The sequence below is a fragment of the Orycteropus afer genome, unplaced genomic scaffold (assembly GCF_000298275.1).
Source record: "Orycteropus afer afer isolate SDZICR_OR568_19922 unplaced genomic scaffold, OryAfe1.0 scaffold00013, whole genome shotgun sequence".
Classification (NCBI taxonomy): domain Eukaryota; kingdom Metazoa; phylum Chordata; class Mammalia; order Tubulidentata; family Orycteropodidae; genus Orycteropus; species Orycteropus afer.
This window is the reverse complement of record NW_006921600.1, coordinates 9,979,548-10,002,984: the sequence shown is the minus strand read 5'-3', so window position 1 is coordinate 10,002,984 and position 23,437 is coordinate 9,979,548. Positions and strand designations below refer to the sequence as shown.

Sequence of the window (23,437 nt, the reverse complement as noted above, 5' to 3'; positions counted from 1 at the left end):
TTCAATTCTATGGAGGTATGGCAGTAAGAGCATATATTTTGTATAGAAAGGTCGGTATATGCTATTTGTGAGTTTATAATAGGTTGGATTTGGTGGGGCCCAGAGAAGGTTCTGGAAAGTAACAGAATAAGTTTATTAGGTCAGAGGGGAAAACCAGAGAACTTTATAAGATAACTTTATTGCTTATAATAAGAACACATTTTTAGGGTTTATAATTGTGATTAATGTGTTGGTTTCTGAGCTTATACTGTTTTTCACCAAATGTACAGTAGATATTTTGATCTTCTTTTCTTAAATCTTCAAGGATGGAGCATAGATACACCCCAAGGACATTATATAAATGTCAAATATCAAAGGAATGTTTTTGTTTCGTAACAAATCCAAAACCAAACCCAATGCTGTCAATTGATTCTGACTCATGGTGACCCTAAAGGGCAGAATAGAACTACCACGTAAGGTTTCCAAGGTTGTAAATCTTTACGGAAGCAGACTGCTTCATCTTTCTCCTGTGGAGTGTCTGATGAGTTCCCACCACCAACCTTTCAGTTAGCAACCAAGTGCTTAACTGCCGACAGAAAGGTTAGCAGCCAAGTGTTTTACCACTGCACCACTGGGGCTCCTTTTAGTAACAATAACTGTTACTAAATGATGTGTTGGTAATAAAGTACAGGAAGCTTAGCTAGCACCATTTTTTATATTTAGGTATTCACTTTAAGTCTTATAAAGGCTTTTTTTTTTTTTTTAATGGAGATTGCTATGCATGTCTCCTACCTTTGTTCTGCTGACGAGATATCTTGCTTTCTGCCTGAAGTCATTGCTACTAGGAAAAGTCTAAATTTGCTTTTGTTGACTATGACAATATTTGAACCTTAGAGCTCAGTGAAACCTATCAGGTAATAATCATGTGGCTGTGTATTTTATATATAGTCAACCATAATAGGCCACCTGTTATTTTAAAGGAAACTGATCTTTTACAATTGGTCTTTAAATACAGATTTCTGATAGCTTACAAAGATTTATTCTGTGTCAACTCAACCTTTTCCACTAGTATCCACCTTTCAGAGATGATGTCCTGGACAGATTTCACTATACTGCCTTACTCTGACTTGATAGCAGTGAGTTTGGTTTTGGGTTTGGTATCTTAACTGAGACCTCTTACTTGCTTGTTGTCTGTATCTCACTTGTTAACTTTTTGTGTTTAAGTCTCCGCTTTAAAGAGCCTAGGTGACCTAGTGGTTAATCTCTCAGTGGCTAACTGAAGTGTTATTGGTTTGAACCCACCAGTCGCTCTGTGGGAGAAAAATAAGACAGTATGCTTATGTGAAGACTTACAGCGTTGGAAACCCTATGGGGCAGTTCTCCTCTGTCCTGCAGGGTCGCTATGAGTCGGAGTCGACTCGATGGCACACGACAGTCTGCCTTATGTGATGTTTGCAAACAGCTTTGTATACAAGCAGTTGCGTGGTTGGATCGTGATTCTTAGGATTGAGATTCCTAGGATTGAATGAGTACTATATTAAGCAGATGTAGTTAGGATATAAGATTACTAAACTAGGCACTTAGTATTTCATATACAAAAATATTTGTATGAGATTCATGGCTGAGGTGTGAAGGGGAGTTTTAAAATGTTTTCTTCCTTTCTTTGAGCTGGTTGGGGAAGACTTCACTGAGAAGAAGGGAATATAGGAATTGCTTAAGTATGTAAGAGAAGGATATCAGAGATTACTGGAAGATGAATAGTTACAGCATATGCTGGGGGAGATATGGTAGGAATAGGATTTTTAGATATGACAGGGTGCAATTTAATGGAGAATTAAAGAAATAAGATAGGCAAAGAAAGGTGTCAGTGGTTAGATATTTTTAAACGGATTGGCCTTTGCAATCGTTTCTAAGTTCTGCATGTTAGGACTTGTTGGCACTAGCTGCTGGGTGATTTCATACAGGCTTATAGTTCATGAATGGTGTCTGTATAACTGTCTTTATTCTTAAACAAATTTCAGGTTTTAGCCCTTGCTGCATATCCTTTGATCGTCTTCAGATACTGAGACTTAGGGACTTTCATGCATTAGCAAATAATAGAATAGGAGTTACCGTTGTGCCTAAGACACTTGACTGCTAACCAGAAGGCTGGTGGTTCAAACCCACCAGCCACTCCTTGGAAGGAAGCTTGGGCAATCTACTTCTGTAGTGATACTACCTCGGAAACCCAAGGAGGGATCGCTATGAGTCAGGTCCGACTTCACAGCACATAACAGCAACAGCAGCGACAACAACAACAACATATTCCTATCATACAAAGAAAATCACGTAATAGTTAATGTATCTTTGTAGCCTTTTATTTCCGTGTGTGTTTGTATAATTTCATTAGAAATACAATGTACATGTCATTTTGCAGTCTGTTTTTATATGTGTCATGAGTACTTTATCATTAAACAGTTCTTTTATAACATAATTTTTAATAGCTATATAATATTCTTCCTTAGGGATGTAGTGCCTAAGGCACTTGACTGCTAACCAGAAGGCTGGCGGTTCAAACCCACCAGCCACTCCTTGGAAGGAAGATGGGGCAATCTACTTCCATAGTGATACTGCCTCGGAAACCCAAGGAGGGGTCGCTATGAGTCAGGGTCGACTCGACGGCACATAAGAACAACAACAACAACAACAACAGGGATGTTTTATAATCCATTATTAGGAATTTATGTTGTTTTCAATTTTTTTTTTTGTTTGTAATTTTTGTGAAGGACATTCTTATATATAGATCTTTTTGCACATCTCTGATTGCTTTTGGTGTAAATTGCTGAATTTCTGGTAAAAAATAAAACAGTTTTTGAACATTTGATACTCATTTGAACATTTGCCAAATTGTCCTCTAAAAATATGAAGCCAATTTATACTCTGCAGCGTGAGAGTGCCTGTTGTGTATATGCTTATATAAGACCAAGTCTTTTGTTTCATTTTGCTTCTTCCAGTTTGGCTTTTTTTTTTTTTTTTTTTTAAAGTCCTTTTCCTAACCTGCTCATTTTCTTTGTTTACTTTGAAAATCATTCACTTAGAAATTAGTTAAAAGTTGCAAAGGAAGCAGTTAGTAAAGAATATTTATTTACTTATTTTACTGTCTAACTTTCTTCCCAAGTATTGTAATGGTCTTGCTTTTCTGATCTAATTTCATTTAATCATGATTCCCTTTACTAATAAGTAAGGTTGGGAAGTGAGAGGAAGCATGACTATGTCACTAGGTTGTTGTGGTCAGAGAGCAAAAAACTGAGTACACATAGCTTTAACCTCATGCACTTTAGTATTATTGTTCTTGTTAGAAAGGAAAATCATGAAATAGTACAATGTGATATATGGTGTGAAGGTTATAGTGACAAGACAGCAGAGAGCAGACAAAAGATCTATAACATAGTATTTCCTTCCTCTTTTGACTAGCTGTATAAACCAGAATTTTTTCCCCTCAATTTGTCTAATTTGTTTTAGTTTTCGATGGACCAGGTTACATAAAGGCACCATTTGAGGAAATTTAAATTGAGAAAGATTTTTAAGTGAATGTTTAAAGAAATCTCTTATACAATTATATGCCTCTCAGAACAGGAGATATGTGACTTTGTAGACTGATGTAAAAGATTTTAAGTGTGAAATATCGGCTGTATGATTGAAAGGTCAGAGAATAGAAAAGGCTTGTTAGGTCTAATAAATCTCACCTAAGATTGTGGATTTAATGAAATCTTGTTGCTTTTAGAGAACAAAATTATTTTTTCTGGGTATTTTAGGGAATAGGGGGAAAAAAAAAACCTCTGAAAAATGAGGGTATATTGACAGGGTACTAGTGTCTAAAGCTGGTTTGAAATTTGAGTTTAACTGTCAGTAACATGTTTTTACCCAAACTTATGGAGTGGCAATTTGACTCTATAATAAAGGTTAGCAAACTATGGCCTGTAGGTCAAATCTAGCCAGCTACCTTTTTTTGTATAGCCTGTGAACTAAGAATGGTTATTACATTTTTAAATGTTAAAAAAAAATCAGAAGAAGAAGAATACTATTTTGTGACATGTGAAAATTATATGAAATTTGAATTTCAATGTCCATAAATATAGTTTTATTGGAACATAGCCATGCTTATCATTTATGTATTGCCTATGGCATTTTTTTTTTTTTTTCATGCTACAGTAGCAGAGTTGCTTAGTAGTGACTGAGACTGTGTGGTCTGTGTATAAAGTCTAAAATATTTACTATCTGGCCATTTATAAAAATGTTTGTGGACCTCTGATCTAGAATTGAATAGTTTAATTCACCTTTAATTTTCATTGGTATGTGATCCTGAGGAAGTAATTTTTTCCTTAATGTATTTTCTTTTCTGGCAAAATTGGCAGTCAGTGTTCACAGTGTTCCTGAGCTGTTTCCAACCCTGTTTTCTACACAATCATCTTTTCAGTCTTATTTAATGATACTGATCAGTGGCTTTCAAAGTGTGATCTTCAGACGCTTGGGTATCCCTGAGATCTTCTGAGGTCTGCAAGGTGAAAACTATTTTGATGATAACATTAGGTCATTATTTGCCTTTTTTGCTTTGTTGATATTTGCTCTGATGGTGTAAAAGCAAAGGTGGGTGAAATTGTTATGCCTTTGCATGAATCAAGACAGTGACACCAAACTCTACCATTAATCATTGCGTATATTTGCAGTAAAACCAGCACCAGTTTCATTTGGGAATGTCCTTGATGAAGATTTTATTACATCTCAACCTTTGAGACATGTCTTTTTAATATTTTATGTTAGGAAATGGGAAGTAAATATAAATCACTTCTATATACTGAACTACTGTGATTGTCTTGAGGAAAAGCACTTGTACAGGTGTTTGAACCATGAAGTTAATCTAGCTGCTTTTTCACAGAACACCATTTTGTTTGAAAGAACAACAGACAAAGTATTGTTTTTCAGACACAGATATTTGGCAGATATTTCCTTGAAAGTGAATTAAGTGGGCTGGCACTTTAGGGAAAAATAAATCGGTATTTGTTGCTAATGATAAAATTTGAGCTTTCAACCTAAAAATCAGGATTTTGGAAAACTTATACCTGCCACTTTAAACTTGACAGTTTCCTAATACTTCAAGTAATTTTCTGAGGAAATGGAGGTGATATTAACAATTTTTTTTGGGGGGGGGATATTATATAATGTGTCAACATTCAGAAAATCTGTGTAACTTAGGGAACCAGTATTTTCAGAGTTACCAATGGATGATGTTATAAAGTCTATGCATTGATAAAATATCTGTTCAAAGTACAAAGACAAACCAATGAATTTTAATGTAACAATATAAAAATTTTATTGATAGAATTTTATATTCCACATTACAACTAAGCTTTAAGGAACTACCACTTGTCGAGTTTTGGTGTTGTATCAAACCGTATCTACAATTATCCGAAAAGGCTAAAATACTTACCATCTCTTTTTAAATTACATATCTGTGTGACATTTTCTTCATATCCTTCAATATTTAGCAACAGATTGAGTATAGAAGCAGATAAGAGAATCTAGCCATCTTCTATTAAGCCAAAGATGAATAAGATTTGCAAAAAATGTAAAATGATGCTACTTTTCTTACTAAATATTTTTTTGAAACTATAGTTATTTTTCATAAAAATTATGTTAAGTTGTGATGGGCTTTAAAATTTTATTTTAAAATGAATTAATATTTTTAAAAGTTCTCAGTTTTATATTCTTAGATGACAAAGCTCTTTGGGGTCCTCAGTCATTTTTAGAAGTGTTAAAGTGGCTTCTGAGAAGAAAACATTTGATAACTGTTGCTGTAGCTCGTGCTCATTTATTATGAAGTCAGCTGTATGGAGTGGGAGAAGTATTTTTCACTGCTGAATGTTTCACTAGCACCTCTTAATCATTTTTGTTAGAAAGCTAAGGTGCAAATAAAGACCCAGGTTCTCTCTAAAAGCTTGTGGAAGAGGCTGAAACAAAATTTCTTAAAGTTCAGTCCTTAAAAAATATCTCCCACACCATACCTTTTTAAAATAAAACACACCTGTGAGTATGCATTGTGTAGGCATTATTACAATAGTTCCAGTAGTCTATTTGCTTTATATGCATTAACTCTATCGCTTATGTAAAAGCCCTGCATAATAGGTAGTATTATTAAGGGACTTGCTGTTGGTCACACAGGAAGTTTTTAGAACGGGGCTTCAAGCACTTTATTTTGTCTGGCTCCCAAGCTTGTACTCTTTTTCTTTTACCCTACTGCTATTGTTTACAGCAGCTGTGTGTATAGCAACAGCTTTCTATAAACAGTTTACAAGATCTTGTAGTTCAGGCTTTTTTGGAAAACAAGGCCAGATAAAGACATATCTTCAGTTTTAGTTTGATAATTAAGGCAAGGAGATGGTATTTCAGAGCTATAGAGAAATGGCATAGAAATGAGTGAACTAAGCGGAATCAAATGGCTGGCCATTGGCTTCCATCAGTAAGTTACAGTCTTCCTAATTGACTTGGATAGTATGGAAAAATGAATAGTCAGCATGATTTGTGTTCTTTTGGCTGATTCTCCATTTAATATCTGTTTACTATTGTGATCATATTTCTAGGCTTCTCCAGTGACAGTGATCTGATATCTCTTACTGTTGATGTGGATTCTCTTGCTGAGTTAGATGATGGAATGGCTTCCAATCAAAATTCTCCTATTAGAACTTTTGGTCTCAATCTTTCTTCGGATTCTTCAGCACTAGGGGCTGTTGCTTCTGACAGTGAACAGAACAAAACAGAAGAAGAACGGGAAAGCCGTAGCCTCTTTCCTGGCAGTTTAAAACATAAACTTGGCAAGAGAGATTATTTGGAGAAAGCAGGAGAATTAATAAAGCTGGCTTTAAAAAAGGAAGAAGAAGAAGACTATGAAGCTGCTTCAGATTTTTATAGGAAGGGAGTTGATTTACTCCTAGAAGGTGTTCAAGGTACCATTTTATCTATATTAATGTGTTTGGGCATGTTCTTATGTTGGTATCTGGGGGAAAAACTGTATATGACTTTATTTTCTTTATAATCCTATGTAGAGACAAGACTGAGAAAGAGAAATTACTGAAGCTTTAATGACCTACGTATGGAAATACACTTTTAGTTACATGAGATGTAAGACAGTATCAGAGGTATTTAACTCTTTACTCTGAGCAGTTCATACACATAAACAGGATTTCTTTTAAATCTGCAAGGCACTAAGTCTTTTTTATGAATGTAGTTTATGTTTCTTCTGATTTAGCTATAGTGCTCACCATTCTTCAATTCTCAGAAGTTTCCACAGGGATTCTCTAGCACATTTACTCTTGACAGCCTGCAGATACAAAATGAAATGGGTTTTCAAACTGAGTGCGAGGCTTCTTTGGCTTTGCCTGCTATTCGGTTCTTTGTTGGTTGCAGTAGATCCTCAGCTGATTAATCAATTGATATGATATAGGACATAAGCTGTGAATGCAGATGAATGTTTTTGAGTAATACTTTCTTTTTTTTAAGCATCAGCTTTTCTTTTAGTCATTTGCCTTTTTCTTATAAAGTAGAATGAAGCATGCTGTAGTAATAGGATGTTTTGCACACAATAATCAAAGGTTGATGTGACATCTCCTAATAGGTTTCTTTCCAGAAAATCATCATAATTTTCAGTGTTGTTCTGTCATCTTCAACTTGTCAGACCTTTCAGATCACCACAATTTTCAGTACTACTAACTACACTGTGCTTGGTGTCTTGTTGTCCTGAAGTCTTCTATTTTATTCTTCCTAGAGTATAAACCTTAGTCTTATAATGAGGTGGGATAAGGGTGCACACTTGGCTGTCTAGAGTGGAAGAGGGAGTGCATGTGTGCGTTCATGGGGAGGGGCCCTAACTGCTTCTTAATTTGGAATTTTGACCAATTCTGTTGTTTTTAGACTTTACCCCTACATCCATAGCTACCTAGTGCTACCAGTTTCTCAACTTTTGGAGAGTTTTACAGTGCCATGTAACTTGAGTTTACCAAGTTAGTAACCATTCATCCATTTTCTTTCTTTTAAAATTTTGTTGCTGCTGTTTTCTCTCCCAATTCCTTTGTCCTTGTGGGGTTTTGCCTTTTTTTTATAAAAGAATAAATATAAATACAAAGAAGTTTTTTACTGCCATGTTTATGGGGTTTCAGGAGAAAGCATAGCTAAATAAATGTGTTCAGTCTGCCATCTGGGTATTCATGTTTCTCACATTAGCTACTTATTTTGTTGAGCCTGGGGATTAAAAGCTATTAATACTTTGTGTGTGTAGCAATAAGAGAAGTTGGAATCCTATTGTTTACTTTTTTGGTGTGATGATTGTCTTACTGAGGTTGATGATACAACTTGATATTACACAGTTTCAAAGAATTGATTCTGATATTAATTTCCCATTAATTTAAGTCTTCTCCATACAGTTGCGTAATTCAGTTATCACTTTTAAGGTTTCTAATTGATAAGTTAATTCTGAAGCCACTTTTTCTCATGGTTTGACTGATAGAGCATTTCGCTCTGAGTTTTGTTTTTCAAATGGTTTCATAGTCAATTGGCTATTGTTTACTTGCTTGCATGCAAGTAGAGCATTATTATCTTACAGATCTATTCATTTTGTGCTTTGTCTAAAATTTCATTTTTGGCTTGGGAGTTTAAGATAGGTATGAGTTACAAATAATCTGCTTTGATATCCAGACACATCCCAGCTTTTTTTCCCAGCAAATAATCATGTATTAAAATATACCTGGTATTTAATTGAGGTAAACGAAAACACACCAGTGGGACGTTTTTCTGTCTAAAAGTTACTCCCATTTAACCTCAGAGCACTACATTATGTTACCACTTGATGGCACCAGAAGAATAAAAATCTTTGCTTTAAAATGAGACTTACGAATATATGTCAACAAATAACAAAGAATGTATCATTTAGTTAGTTACTTTGCTGTTTATGGAGTTGAATTAATTCTCAATTAGAACTTGATACCAAACCTACTATACTCTACCCTAAGGAATGTTACCAGTTAAACTAATCTTATTTCTTCTATTTACTATGTTTGTTTTACTGAAGCCACAGTACCCATTTCTGACCAGAATGTTTTTTTTTGTTGTTGTTATATGCCATCAAATTAAAAAAGTTAATAATTAATGAAATGTCCTTTAGTTCTTTATTGTGTATTCATAATATGATCAATTTTTATTCATATAAACTGTGGAAACCACTATCATAAAAAAACCAAAACTCAGAAAACCCATTGTCATTGAGTTGATTCTGACTTTTTTTTTCAACCAGTATGTAAAATTATCTTAGTTTTAATCCTGATGGCTATACATTTGGCTATCAAATGTAAGGTCACAGCAGTGCTGGTCTGTGGATTCTATTTAAAGGTGTATCAGTCACCAGCTAGCAGACAGATGGACATTATCCTTTAATTTGTGGGGAAATTGGGGCTGTAGCATGTGAGCTTGATTTTGACATTTATGAGCAGAAGAGATGCTTCCTTGGGGAAAGTTTGTTCTAGTGTCACAAAATTGTTATTGAGGCATAGCTATAAACAGTTGTACCTGTAAGTCATTTTAGTTTAATTTTTGCTAACAGTTGTTACCTGTGACCTTGATTTGGATTGACATGCTTTATAATAAAATAATAATTTCTAGATATCTGCTAATCCGGAAAATTTTTTTTTCCAAAGCTATGAAGGAGTGATTTATACAGGGGATCTTTTTAGTTGGTAAGTTCGTTATTTCACTACTAACAGCCAAATGAATATTCATTCTGTCAGAGTTTATCTGATAAAGATGGCCTGATGTTTTCCTTCCTTAACTGCCATTTGCACAGCTGAGGCTAGATGCAAAACACGATAGAAACAGTTCTATTTTTCCATCCAGCAGTGAAAAAGCATACTCTGATAGTAGTAACTTTGTGTTTTCTGTTTGAACCTGACACTTATATGCTCATTCTAGAAATGACTCTTGAAATTAGGGTATCTTCCATTCTTTCCCTCAGGTGTATATAGATTTAGCTGAGAAAGCCCAAAAATCAAGGTCAAACAAATCAACTTGAATCTTTGAAGAGAATATGCAGTACATGTCATCCTTCCATTTCCCATCTTGTTTATATAATGCTGGAAGTAGCTTGATGAATCTGTATTTATAGTTGAACTTATGGAATAGTTGCGGTCATGTAAAGTGGCTAATGGATGACATAAAGGTATTAGCAAAATGTTTAAATAACAACAGAAATTCATAGTCTAATACATGCCTGTTACTGTGCAAAGGAGTTTTTCTTAAGTTATTTTTATTCCCCAAAACAACTGAACTATGACTGGTCATACTAGGCTCTTTCTAAAGGACACCAAAATTTAGAGGGTGCAAACATTTAATATAATGATTTTAAAAGCTTGGCACCTAGTTAGCAACAATAATTATTTAAAACAGGAAGCTACCAGATGGCGAGCATTGTTTGTAACACCCATCTGTGGGCTACATTAGGAATTACAGAGTTTATTTGAGAGCTGGTTTTGTATAGCTTGTTCCAGGTGCCAAATTTGCTGGTTTGCTGTGTTTGTAAGGTAGATATTGTAATCCTCATGTTATAGGTGGAAGAAACTAAGACACATAGAAATTTTGCTCATGGATTCACAAGCCAGGATTTAGAGATCTTTCTGAGCCCAAATCTTGTCTTCTTTCCCTTGTGCCTTGCTGCTTCTCACATATTCCCCCTGATTAGGTTAGCTTTTATTACATAGAGAAGTAACAAATCACTGTATCAATTATTTTTAAACTTTATTTTGAATATTCATTCTTTTTCCTTCTATCCATTTGTCCATTTAACTACCTATCCAGCCAATTGATCACTTAACAAACATTTATTATTTGTATGTACCAGGCACTATGGCGTGGGATTGGGCAGTGTTTTGTTCTGCTGTGCATGGGGTCGCTATGAGTCGGAAACGACTCGATGGCACTTAACAACAACAAAAACAGGCACTATGATAATATATATGATAATATGAAATGACCTTGTGTAAAAATGTAAAATAAAATTGAGTGACAGCCCTTCAAATATGAGATATTTCTGTCAACTCCATAACATGTACATATGACCCATGAGGGAGCTCTGGTGGCATAGTGCCTAAGGCACTTGACTGCTAACCAGAATGTTGGTGGTTCAAACCCACCAGCCACTCCTTGGAAGATAGGGCAATCTACTTCGGAAAAGGAGGGGTCTCTATGAGTTGGAGATGACTCAACGGCACATAACAACAACAACAACATGACCCACGAGTATGTAGTATATACCTTGTTGAAAATATTTGGTGGATTTACTCAGCTACAGCTGTTCTTTTTTCTCTTGTTGCCGATGCAACACTGCTCTTTTTTTCCCCTTTTTTCTCCTCTCACTGTCTCCTTCCTCCTACCCCTCCCATTTTTTTTTGTTTCTATTTAAATCTCCTGTATATAGTATGGTAGGAGCTCGGGTGCCCTAGTGGTTAAAACATTCACCTGCTAACCAAAAGGTTGGTGGTTTGAACCCGCCAACTGCTCTGCAGGAGAAAAGATAAGACAATCTGCTTCTGTAAAGATTCACAGCCTTGGAAACCCTATGGAGCTGTTCTACTCTGTCTAAAGGATCGTGCCACTCAGTGGCAGTATGTTTGGTTTGGTATATGTTGTGAAACTTAAAATGAAAGATGCTCTCCTGAATGTTATTGGTACTTAATTTTTGTTTGAAAATCTTACTGATATTTTTGACTAGTGAGAATATTTCTTATTTTAATATCCAATTAAGATATGGAAAAAAGTCTTTAGCAATTTCATTCTGCTAAATAGTATAATGAAAAATACCAAGCCATTTTTTTTTTTTTTTTGTATTTGTTGGTGGTTTTTTTGGGGAGAGTCGTTGTTGCTAGTTTTTTTTTTAATTTTATTGTGATTTGGGTGAACTAAGCCATTTTTTATACTTTTTATCCCTGCACAGATGTGTGTTAGGCTTTCAGGGATACCCAAATTTTGAAAACTGTCTTGTGTGCTGAGGTAACACATTATTCTGTATTTCTTATTGGGTCTTGACTATTCTTTCCCACAAGGAACAGAATTCTTGGAGAAGTCACTAATCTATATATACTTCTAGGTTCCTTTTGAGCCATTCAAAATTGAGCTTTATATTCTGTGGGCTTGGTTTGAAAACATGTCCAAATCAAAACCAAAGCTAACCCATTGTTGAGTCAATTCCAACTCATGTTTTTGTTATGTGCTGTCAAGTCGGACCTGACTCATAGCGACCCCTCCCTCCTGTTAGGCCGAAGCAAACCCAAGCCACCAACATTTCAGTTAGCAGCTTCCTCCGGGTGTCAAGCCCTGATGAGACAGCCTGATAAGACAACAGAGGTGACAGAACCCGCCCAGACTGGAAAGTCCCATGCAGTGGCAAACTTCCTCTTGTGAAGCCCCCTCATGCTAATTAAGTGTAGACCCATACTAACAGCTGATTGGACCCCACTATTTCCTTAGTGTCCCCGCTTAGGTCCTCCACAAGGCTATAAACCCTCCCCTCCCCAACCAAGCAGTGCGACTTCCCGGGCCCCTCTCAGGGACCCGTGAACCTCGCCCGGGCCCCTCTCTGGGACCCGTAAACCTCACCCGGAAACTCAGAATAAAAACTTCTCTTTAACCTCACTTTTGTGCGTCCTCTTTTCCTTACTGTGGCCTTACACCTCCTAGGTTTTTGAGGCACTATCACTATGGAAGTAGATTGTACAACCTTTCTTCCAATGAGTGGCTGGGGGATTTGAACCATCAGCTTTCTGGTTAGCAGTCAAGTGCCTTAGGCACTACGCTACCAGAGCTCCCATTCCAATTCATAGTGACCCTTTAGGATACAGTAGAACTCCCCCACAGAGTGTCAAGGTTACGATCTTTATGAAAGCAGACTGACACATCTTTCTTCTTTGGAGTGGCTAGTGGGTTCGAACTGCTTACTTTTTGGTTAGCAGCTAAGTGCTTAAGCACTATGCCTCCCCAGAAGATGTCTAGGTTTGTTACTAAGTATGACTAGTCCTTTTTATTGAACTTTTATTTTTATCATTATATGACATTTCTCTATGCCTTTTACTGCTGTTTGCCTTGAGTTATTTTTGTCTTATTTTAAATTAGTATTTTGAATTGTCCATTTTTTTTCTTCCTTTCATCTCCAACATTGTTAAATAGTTTTGTCTTATATGAATCTCTCCTATAGACAGTATGTAATTCAATCTTTAAACAATCTAATAATTTGTTTATTAATTAAAATGAAACCAAACTCACTGTCGTTGATTCTGATTCATAGGGACCCCTCCTTAGGTTTGCTAGGCGGTATCTCTATGGAAGTAGATCGCCCAATCTTCCTTCTGAGGAGTGGCTGATGGGTTTGAACCACCAGCCTTCTGGTTAGCGGTCAAATGCCTTAGACACTATGCTACCCGAGCTCCTTTTGTTTATTAATGTTGTTGTTGTTGTTATGTGCCATCGAGTCGGACCTGACTCATAGCGACCCTTCCTTGGGTTTCCGAGGCAGTATCACTATGGAAGTAGATTGCCCCGTCTTCCTTCCGAGGAGTGGCTGGTGGGTTTGAACCACCAGCCTTCTGGTTAGCAGTCAAGTGCCTTAGGCACTATGTATATTAATAGATGAGTTTATTCATATTTATTGTAGTTACAGATGTATATTGCTTTGTTTTTTTATTCATCTTATTTTGATTTTCTATGTACTATTTTGTTTTTCTTGCATGTTTTTTCCCTGTGCAGATTTGGCAACTAAAGATTTTATTTTTACCCTTTCAGTTGTTAGTACTAAAGTTCAAAATACATACTTTTTCTAATAAATAAATGATTTAATATTTAAATAATATGAGCTTAGCTTTAATAAATGAGCCTAGCTCTCCATTCTCATCTTACCTGGAACACTTTTAAGCAATACTCCAGATATATGCTGTTTCTGGACATGGAACACATCAATCCTGTGGCTTTAGACAGATTCACTCTCTTGTAATTTTGGTCTGTTTCTGGTCTATAGATTTTTTTTTTTTTTAATTGAGGTGATAATCACATAACATGAAATTAATCATTTAAAGTGAGTAATTCACTCAAAGGTGTCCAACTCTCATCCCTATGTAGTTCTAAAACATTCTGTTTGCTGTCTCTATGGATTTATTTATTTTGGATATTTTGTATAAATGGAATCTTGCAATATGTGGCCTATTATATCTAGCTCCTTCCACCTCACTAATGTTTTTGAGGTTCATCCACATTATATCATCTGCCAATACTTTCCTTTTTGTGGCTAAGTAATGTTCTACTATATGGGTATACCACAATTTGTTTATGTCTTTATCTGTTGATGAACCTTTGGGTTGTTTGTACCTATTGACTATTGTGAATAGTGCTGTGGACAATCACGTACAGGTATTTGTTGGTATCTGTTTTCAGTTCTTTTGAGTGTGTCATAGGAGTAGAATTGTTGGGTCATATGTCAATTCTTTGTTTAACTTTCTGAGATACGCCAAACTGTTTCCCATAGTGACTGCAGCATTTTACATTCCAATCAGCAATGTATTAGGGTTCCATTTTCTCCACATCCTTGACAACACTTGTTCTTTTCTGTTTTTTGATATAGCAATCTTAGTGAGTGTGAAGTGGTATCTCGTTATGGTTTTGATTTGCATTTCTGTCATGACTAGCATGTTTTCTTATGCTCATTGCCATCTTGTGTGGAGAAATGTCTATTAAAGTCCTTTGTACATTTTTACGTTGGGTAGTCTTTTTGTTTTTGAATTGTAAGAATTCTTTACATATTCTGGATACTAGATCCAGTTCAGATATATGATTTGCAGGCATCTCATTTTGTAGGTTGTCTTATCATTTTCTTGATTATATCCTTTAATGCACAATTTTGGTGAAGTCTAATTTTTTCTTTCATTGCTCATAGTTTTTTTTTTTTTTCTTCCCTATTTATTTGCAGTGTTCCCTCCTTATTGCTCATGGTTTTGAAGGCATATCTAAAATTCCATTGTCAATCCATGAAGATTTATCTTTTTGATGTCTTTGAAGAATTTTATAATTTTAACTCATTTAGATGGTTGATCCATTTTGAGTTAATTTTTTGTATATGGTGTGAGGTAGGGGTCCAACTTCATTCTTTTGAATGTGCATATCTAGTTATCTCAGTATCTTTTGTTGAGACTGTTCTTTACCCATTGAATGGTTTTGATACCCTTGTCAAAAAACAGTTGCCCGTGGATGTATGGGTTCATTTCTGGACTCTCAAATTCTATTCCATTTGTCTGTATGTTTATTATCTTTCTGGTAATAAAGTATTTAGTTATTGTAATGTGGTAGTTAAGATTGTATGTCAACTTGGCTGGGCCTGGTTGAGTGGCTGGGAAGCTGGTGGTAGTTATTTATCATGATGAGACTGATAATCAACTCCGTGGTGGAATCTAGTATAAGTAGCTGCCTTAGGGATGTAGTCTGCTTCCTGTATATAAGGAGAAGCCTTGGGGAATGGTCTCTAGCTTATGGCACACTTGAACCTTGCATGTAGCCAAGTCATTGTTCAGCAGCCTGCCATGCTCTGCTGACCTTGGGACTTTAGATGGAATTGAATTAATGATCTGCTGTGTGATTTGGTAACATCGGGACTATGCCTTTTTATTTGTCAACCTTGGGCTTGTCAGTCTCATCAGCTAGCGCTGTCTGAGTGAAGAAAAGCCTCTAGCTTCAGTGGGCCAGGAGCAGGAGGCAGAGCTGAAGCCCAAGGTTGAGGGCCTTATACACAGTCCCTAGAGCCTGGCGCTTTGAACTCAGACTTAAAGCCTCCAAACTGTAAGAGAATAAACTTCTGTTTGTTAAAGCCATCCCATTTGTGGTATATTTCTGTTAGAGCAGCACTAGGTAAACAGAACATGTAACTTTGTAGTAAGTTTAAAATGAGGAACTATGAGTCCTCCAACTTTTTTTTTTTTAAATAGTTTTGGGTATTTGAGGCCCCTTGAAAAATCTGTACAAATTTGCAGAGTGACTTTCTCATTCCTATGGGGGGAAGAAAAAATCAGTGGGAATTTTGATAGAGATTACATTGACTCTGTAGATCAATTTGGAGAATATTTTTATTTTAAGAATGTTAAGTCTTCCGATCCATGAACTTGGATGTCTTCCATTTATTCAGATGTTCTTTAATGTCTTTCAACAGTGTTTTGTAGTTTTCTGTGTACAAGTCTTTCACTTTTCTGGTTAAATTTATTCTTAGTAATTTTACTCTTTTGGATGCTGTTGTAAACAGAATTGTTTAAAAAATTTTCCCCCACTTTTCTCATTATTGATATATGAAATATGTTTGTTGCAGAATATGAAATGTTGTACCTTGCAACTTTGCTGAATTTGTTCAAATTTTTGCATACATATTCTTTGAATTTTCTATACATAGGATCGGGAGCTCTGGTAGCATAGTGGCTAAAGCACTTGACTGCTAACCAGAAGGCTGGCGGTTCAAACCCACCAGCCACTCCTCGGAAGGAAGGTTGGGCAATCTGACTTCCGTAGTGATACTGCCTCGGAAACCCAAGGAGGGGTCGCTATGAGTCGGGGCCAACTCGACGGCACATAACAACAACAACAACAAATACATAGGATCATGTCATCAGTGAATAGAGATAGTTTTATTTCTGCTTGTATGATTTGAATGCTTTTTGTTGTTTAATATTTCTGGCTAGAAATTCCAGTACAGTGTTGAATACCATTGTGAAAGTGGGCGCCCTTGTTTTGTTCTGATCTTAATGGGTAGGTTTTTAGTGTTTCACCATTAAGTAGGGTGTTAGTTGTAGGTTTTTCAGAGATAGCCTTTATCACGTTCCTGAAGTTCTCTTCAATTCCCAGTTTTTTCGCTGTATTTATCATGAAATGGTGATGGATTCTGTCAAAATTTTTTTCCGATTGAGATGATCATGTTGTTTTATTTCTTTATTCTATCGATATTTTGTGTTACATTGATTTTCTTATGTTGAACTATTTTGGATTTTTGGAATAAATCTCACCTCAGTGATTTTTATTTTTTCTTCCCTTTGTATTTAAACTCAGTTATGCCTTTTTGCTTTCTCTTGAATATTTTGTTCATCATCATAATATAATTGGAAAGGAGGGGCTTATTGAATCATGAACCTATTATCCATCTTAAACTAAAAGTTGAGATGGTATTTGTTGAAGAGGAGAGTTGTATTAAACAAATTCAGAATATTAATGTTATGAAATACTTTTCCCTAACCTTTTTGTTTCATAATAAAACATGTACTCTTTACTGTAATTCCATTAAATTGCCTTTGTTGTGAATTTTTTACATCTTTCTGTTTTGAAATTAAGTAGGAAAAAAGCATTTTAAAACAGTGAAATGGAGGTTTTATAAATAGAGATTTGAAATGAATTGAATATGTTGCCTATTCTTCTGTCTTCCCCTCCTTATTGCCATTCTGCCTTTTCCTTTCTTCATTCGATCTATGTAGTGCTTGCAACAGGAAAAAGCAATTACTAATTCAGTGAACCCAAAAGGAACTATTTCATAGGTTCAGAGAGAAGGCTTTAGATTACCTGTTCTCGGTGTTCTCAGAAGAGAAGAGGGTTGCTTTTAAAATTACCCTGTAGTCAGTTCACTTTTTCTTTTTGTGTTAGTCTGGATGTTTTCAGTGATGGGTAACAAAAACCCAGACAACTCAAAGAAGCTCACATAGAAGAGCGTTGTAGCCCACATAAATGATTGGCCTAGGGGTTACTTATGGATTGATACAGATGTTCAAGTAATGTCACCTGGTCTTTGTCTTCCTGTCTCTATGCACACACTGTACTTATCTCCTTTCTCTGATTTTTATTTTTTTTCATGGTGTGAAAGATACCAAAAAAAAAAAATCCCATGGCTGTTGAGCCAATTCTGATTCAAAGTGACCCTCTAGGACAGAGTAGAACTGCCCCATATTCCAAGGTTCTAAATATTTATGGAAGCAGACCGCCCCATCTTTCTCCTGCTGAGTGGCTGAGGGGTTCAGACTGTTAACCTTTCTGTTAGCAGTTGAGCACTTAACCACTGCCCTAGTGTGAAAGATAACCCTCAGAAGTTTCAGGTTTACAAAAGCTCTTTACTCAGTATCCTAGAAGGGGAGGGTATTTCCCTCCCTCACTCCATTAAAACCCCCAGGAAGGACTCCTATTGGTCTGGCGTGGGTCATGTACTCCCAACTTTGTCATTCTAGCTAGGGAGTAACTTAATTAGCAGTAGGCTATTTGCTTGTCTCTGGGAAGGAGGACAGAGCTATCCCTAATGGACCACGTGAACTGAACAGCATGACTACAGACTGTGGGAGGAGTGGACCAAAACAAGAGAAGGATATTAGGCAGAAACAAACAAAATGAATTAAAATCTCTTTACTTAGCCTTCCTTAGTATGTTTTTTGTCACAGTGCCACTTAATATGTTTTTCACCTCTGCCTTTTTTAAAAAATGGTTGGTTGTTTCATGTGATTCTTAGGCAGTAATTCTCTAGAGAATAGATATCATATCTATTTATGTTTATTTTAATTGAACTATAATTATGTGTACAGAAAAGTTCATAGAACAAGACCAAGAACAAGAAACAACTTGACCAGCACCATAGAAGTTTCCTCCTATTCTCTTCTAGTTACTCTCTTTCCAAAGGTAATTACTATCCTGATCTCTAACAGTGTTGATTGGCCACTTCAGCTTTCTACTCCTGTTACATTCATGGACAGGGGTCCTAGTTTGAGAGCACCCTCTGTTGGTTCAGTCTTCTTCTGTGCTACTTGTTTTATGGATGATGGTGGTTGAGGGGTTTATGTATCTCCTTTCTCTTTTGTTTCTGTAGGATCCTTACCTTTCTCTTTCAATTTTCTTATTTACTTTCACCACCCCATCTCCCAGAATCATCACCCCTTTTCTCTATACCTGATTCTTCCCCCAAGAAATGCTTTACTGGAGATCTCACTTTTGGTTCTACTCACTTTCAAGCCCCTTGTTTATAGCCTGTGTTTTGAACTATCAAGTCCCAATTTCTGAGTTTAGTATTTTGACATTTAAACTAAAACCCACTGCCATTGAGTAAATTCTGACTCATAGCAGCCCCCATTGGATTTCTGACATGGTAAATTTTTACAGAAGGAGGTTGCCCCATCTTCTTTCCACAGAGTGGCTGGTGGATTTGAACCGCTAACCTTCTGGTTAGTAGTCAAATGCCTGTTTTTGTTGTTGTTATGTGTCGTCGAGTTGTCTATGACTCATAGCGACCTTATGTACAACAGAATGAAACACTGCCCAGTCCTGTGCGAGCCTCACAATCCCTACTATAACTGAGCCCATTGCTGCAGCCACCATGTCAATCCATCTTGCTGAGGGCCTTTCCCTCTTTTGTTGACCCTCTACTTTACCAAGCATGAGATCCTTCTCCAAAGAATGGTCCCTTCTGACAACATGACCAAAGTAGGTGAGACGAAGTCTGGCCATTCTTGCTTCCCAGGAGCATTTCGGCTGCACTTCTTCCAGGACAGATTTGTTAGTTAGCAGTCCATGGTACTTTCCTCATCCTTCTCCAACACCACAACTCAAAAGCATCAACTCTTCTTCGGTTTTCCTTATTCATTGACCAGCTTTCACATGCATATGAGGTGATTGAAAATACCATGGCTTGAGTTAGGCTGTATCTTAATCTTCAAGAAGAAATATTTGCTCTTCAGTGCTTGAAAGAGGTCTTTTGTAACAGATTAGCCCAATACAATACATCTTTTGATGTCTTGACTGCTGCTTCCATTGGTATTGAGTGTAGAACCAAGTAAACTTCTTCATTTATTGTGACTCTGCTTATTGGTCCAGTTGTGAGGATTTTTCTTTTCTTTATATTGAGGTGTAATCCATATTGCAAACCATAGTCTTTAATCTTCATCAGTAAGTGCTTCAGCTCATCCTTACTTGCAGCAAGCAAAGTTGTGTTGTCTGCGTAATGCAGGTTGTTAATGAGCTTTCCTCCAATCTTGATGCCATGTTCTTCTTCATATAGTCCAGCTTCTCAGATTATTTGCTCAGCATACAGATTGAAAAAGTATGGTGAAAGGATACAACCCTGTCACACACCCTTCCTGATTTTAAACCATGCAGTATCTCCTTGTTCTGTTCAAATGACAGCCTCCTGGTCTATGTACAGGTTCCTCATGAGTACAATTAAGTGTTCTGGAATTCCCATTCTTCTCACTGTTACCCACAATTTTTTATGATCCACACAGTCAAATGCCTTTGTATAGTCAATAAAACACAGGTAAACATCTTTCTGATATTCTTTGCTTTCAGCCAAGATCCATCTGACATCAGCTATGACATCGCTCACTCCACATCCTCTTCTGAATCCAGCTTGCATTTCTGGAAGTTCTCTGTCAATATACTGCTGCATCTGTTTTTGAGTTATCTTCAGTAAGATTTTACTTGCATGTGATATCAATGATATTGTTCAGTAATTTCCACGTTTTGTGGGATCACCTTTCTTTGGAATTGGTGCAAATATGGGTCTCTTCCAGTCAGTTGGTCAGGTAGTTGTCTTCCAAATCTCCTGGCATAGCTGAGTGAATGCCTCCAGTGCAGCATCCGTTTGTTGAAACATCTCAATGGGTATTCTGTTAATTCCTGGAGTGTTGTTTTTCACCAATTCGTTTAGTGCAGCTTCGACTTCTTGCTTTAGTACCATTGGTTCTTGATCATATGCCACCTCTTGAAATGGATGGGTGATCGTCCAGCAGTTCTTTTTGGTACAGTGATTCTGTGCATCCCATCCATCTTCTTTTGATGTTTTCTGTGTCATTCAACATATTGCCCATGGAATCTTTCAATATTATAATTCGAGGCTTACATTTTTTTTTTCTCAGTTCTTTCAGCTTGAGAAATGCTGAGCATGTTCTTCCCTTTTGGTATTCTAACTCCAGGTCTTTGCACATTTCATTATAATAATTGACTTTGTCTTCTTGATCTGCTCTTTGAGATCTTCTGTTCAGCTCTTTTATCCTGTCAATTCTTCCATTTGCTTTAGCTACTCCCTGTTCAAGGGCAAGTTTCAGAGTCTCTTCTGACATCCATTTTGGTCTTTTCTGCCTTCCCTGTCTTTTTAAATGACCTTTTGCTTTCTTCATGGATGACTTTCTGATGTTATCCTATAATTCCTCTGGTTTTTAGTCATTGGTGTTCAATGCATCAAATCTATTCTTTAGATGGTCTCTAAACTCAGGAGGAATATACTCAAAGTCATATTTTGGCTCGTGTGAACTTCTTTTAATTGTCTTTAGCTTTAACTTGAACTTGCTTATGAGCAGTTTGTGGCATGTTCCACAGTCAGTTCCCTGGCCTTGTTGTGGCTGAGGATACTGAGTTTTTTCATCGCCTCCTTCCACAGATGTAGTCAGTCTGATTACTGTGTATTCTGTCTGGTGAAGTCCACATGTATAGTCTCTGTTTGTGTTGTTGAAAAAAAGTATTTACAGTGAATAAGTCATTGGTCTTGCAAAATTCTATCATGCGATCTCCAGCGATCATTTCTGTCACCAAGGCCATATCACTAAGTCACATGTCTAGATGGACTTAATCTTTCTGGAGATGATTTTTTTTCCTGTGTTTTGTTTAAGTTGTATATGTCCCTCTATTCTTTTTAAAGGAATCTCTTAAGCTTTTTCTCCTGTGGCCCCCATATCCATAGGCCTGCACTGTAGGATCCTGGGAGCTCTGGCATAATTTGATTTATTTCTCTGTTTACCGATAATCAGAAGGTCATGGTGTTCTTTATCTCCTAACAATATTGAAGACATGGATCATATGTGGTTTTGCTTGCTGTTTTGATTTTGTAATTTATTTTTGAGAGTTTATATTGAAATTGGGTGACCTCCATTGTCCTCCAGACCTTGATTCCACCGTGATTATTTATTGAATGTTCACTGACCCTTACAGTCCTGATACAAACCTTATTCAGTAGTAATACATTATTCTTTTTATATATCACTGGATTTGATTGCTAATATTTATGATTTTTGTGTAGTATATACACACATTCATACATGTATACATATACACTCTTGTGTATATACACACATAAATATATCACATTTATACACACACATGTATATATGTGTATGTATACATATATAGGTTTTTTTGCCAAATTGAGAAGTAAATTACAGACATCATGACCTTTACACTTACATAGTATACATCTCCAAAAATAAGGTTATTTTTCTATATACCTATAATATAATTATCAAATGTAACAAATTTAAGAACAATTTTATGGGAAGGGTTTTATTAATGGATATTTAAAATTACATATGTTTTTTCTTTTATCAACTTTGTTAAATTGTATTTTTTGAGGAATTTGTCCATTTCATTCACATTTTCAAATTTATTGATTGTAGAAATGTTTATAATATCTTCTTTTTGATTTCTGTTGGTTCTTTCCTGATACTGGCTATATTTTCTCTATCATTTATCAGTTTTATTAATTTTAAAAAGAATTAATTTTTGATTTTTTGTTGTTTTTTTCCTATGTATGTTTTTTATTTTATAGGTTTCTGTTACTTTCTTTATTTCTTTCCTTCTACTTAAGTCTGACTGTTCTTTTTCTTTTAGGTTAGAAGCTTACATCGTTGAATTTTCAGCCCTTTCTTCTACTATAGCTATTGTTGATGTTGTTGTTTGTTGTTATGTGCCGTCCAGGAACCGACTCTTATATATAGATTACAAATATCCCACTAAGTCTTCTTTAGCTGTATTCCATAGGTTTTGATATGTCATATTTACATTATTACCTGTTCAAAATATTTTCTATTTTTCGTTTTCTTTTATTTCATTGTTTTTGTTTCCTGTTCTGCTATTACCACAAAATTAATGACTCACAACATAAATTTATTATTTTATAGTCTGTGGGTTAAGAGTCCCATATAAGTCTTACTGGGCTAGAATCACTGTGTCAACAGAGCAGTATTCCTTTCTGGAGTCCCTTGGGGAGAGTCTGTTTCCTTGCTTTTTCCAGCTTCTAGAAAATTCATGCATTCCTTGGCTTATGATATCTCTTCTTCCAAAGCAGCAACATTGCATCTCTTGGCTCATTCTTCTGTAGGAAAGTTTTCTGGTTTTAAGGATGCATGTGATTAGGTTGAGCCCACCTAGACAATCCAGGATAATCACCCCATCTTAGTAGTCTTAAGCTTAATCAAATATACAAAGTTCCATTTGCCACGTAATGTAACATATATATAGGTTCTCAGGGTTGGGACATTGATCTCTTTGTTGTTGTTGTTGTTAAGTGCCGTTGAGTTGTTTCCGACTCATAGTGACCCCATGCACAGTAGAACAAAACACTGCCCGATCCCGC

General features: G+C 36.1%; 1 protein-coding gene across 1 annotated transcript in view; it reads left to right on the top strand.

The window, feature by feature from the left end:
- RPS6KC1 (ribosomal protein S6 kinase C1) overlaps positions 1 to 23,437 on the top strand; it is a 315,271-nt gene that overhangs the window by 92,741 nt on the left and 199,093 nt on the right. Inside the window, exon 6 of the mRNA XM_007952634.2 lies at positions 6,597 to 6,959. Within this exon, the coding sequence (XP_007950825.1) occupies positions 6,597 to 6,959 (363 nt within the window). The remainder of the gene's footprint in view (positions 1 to 6,596; positions 6,960 to 23,437) is intronic.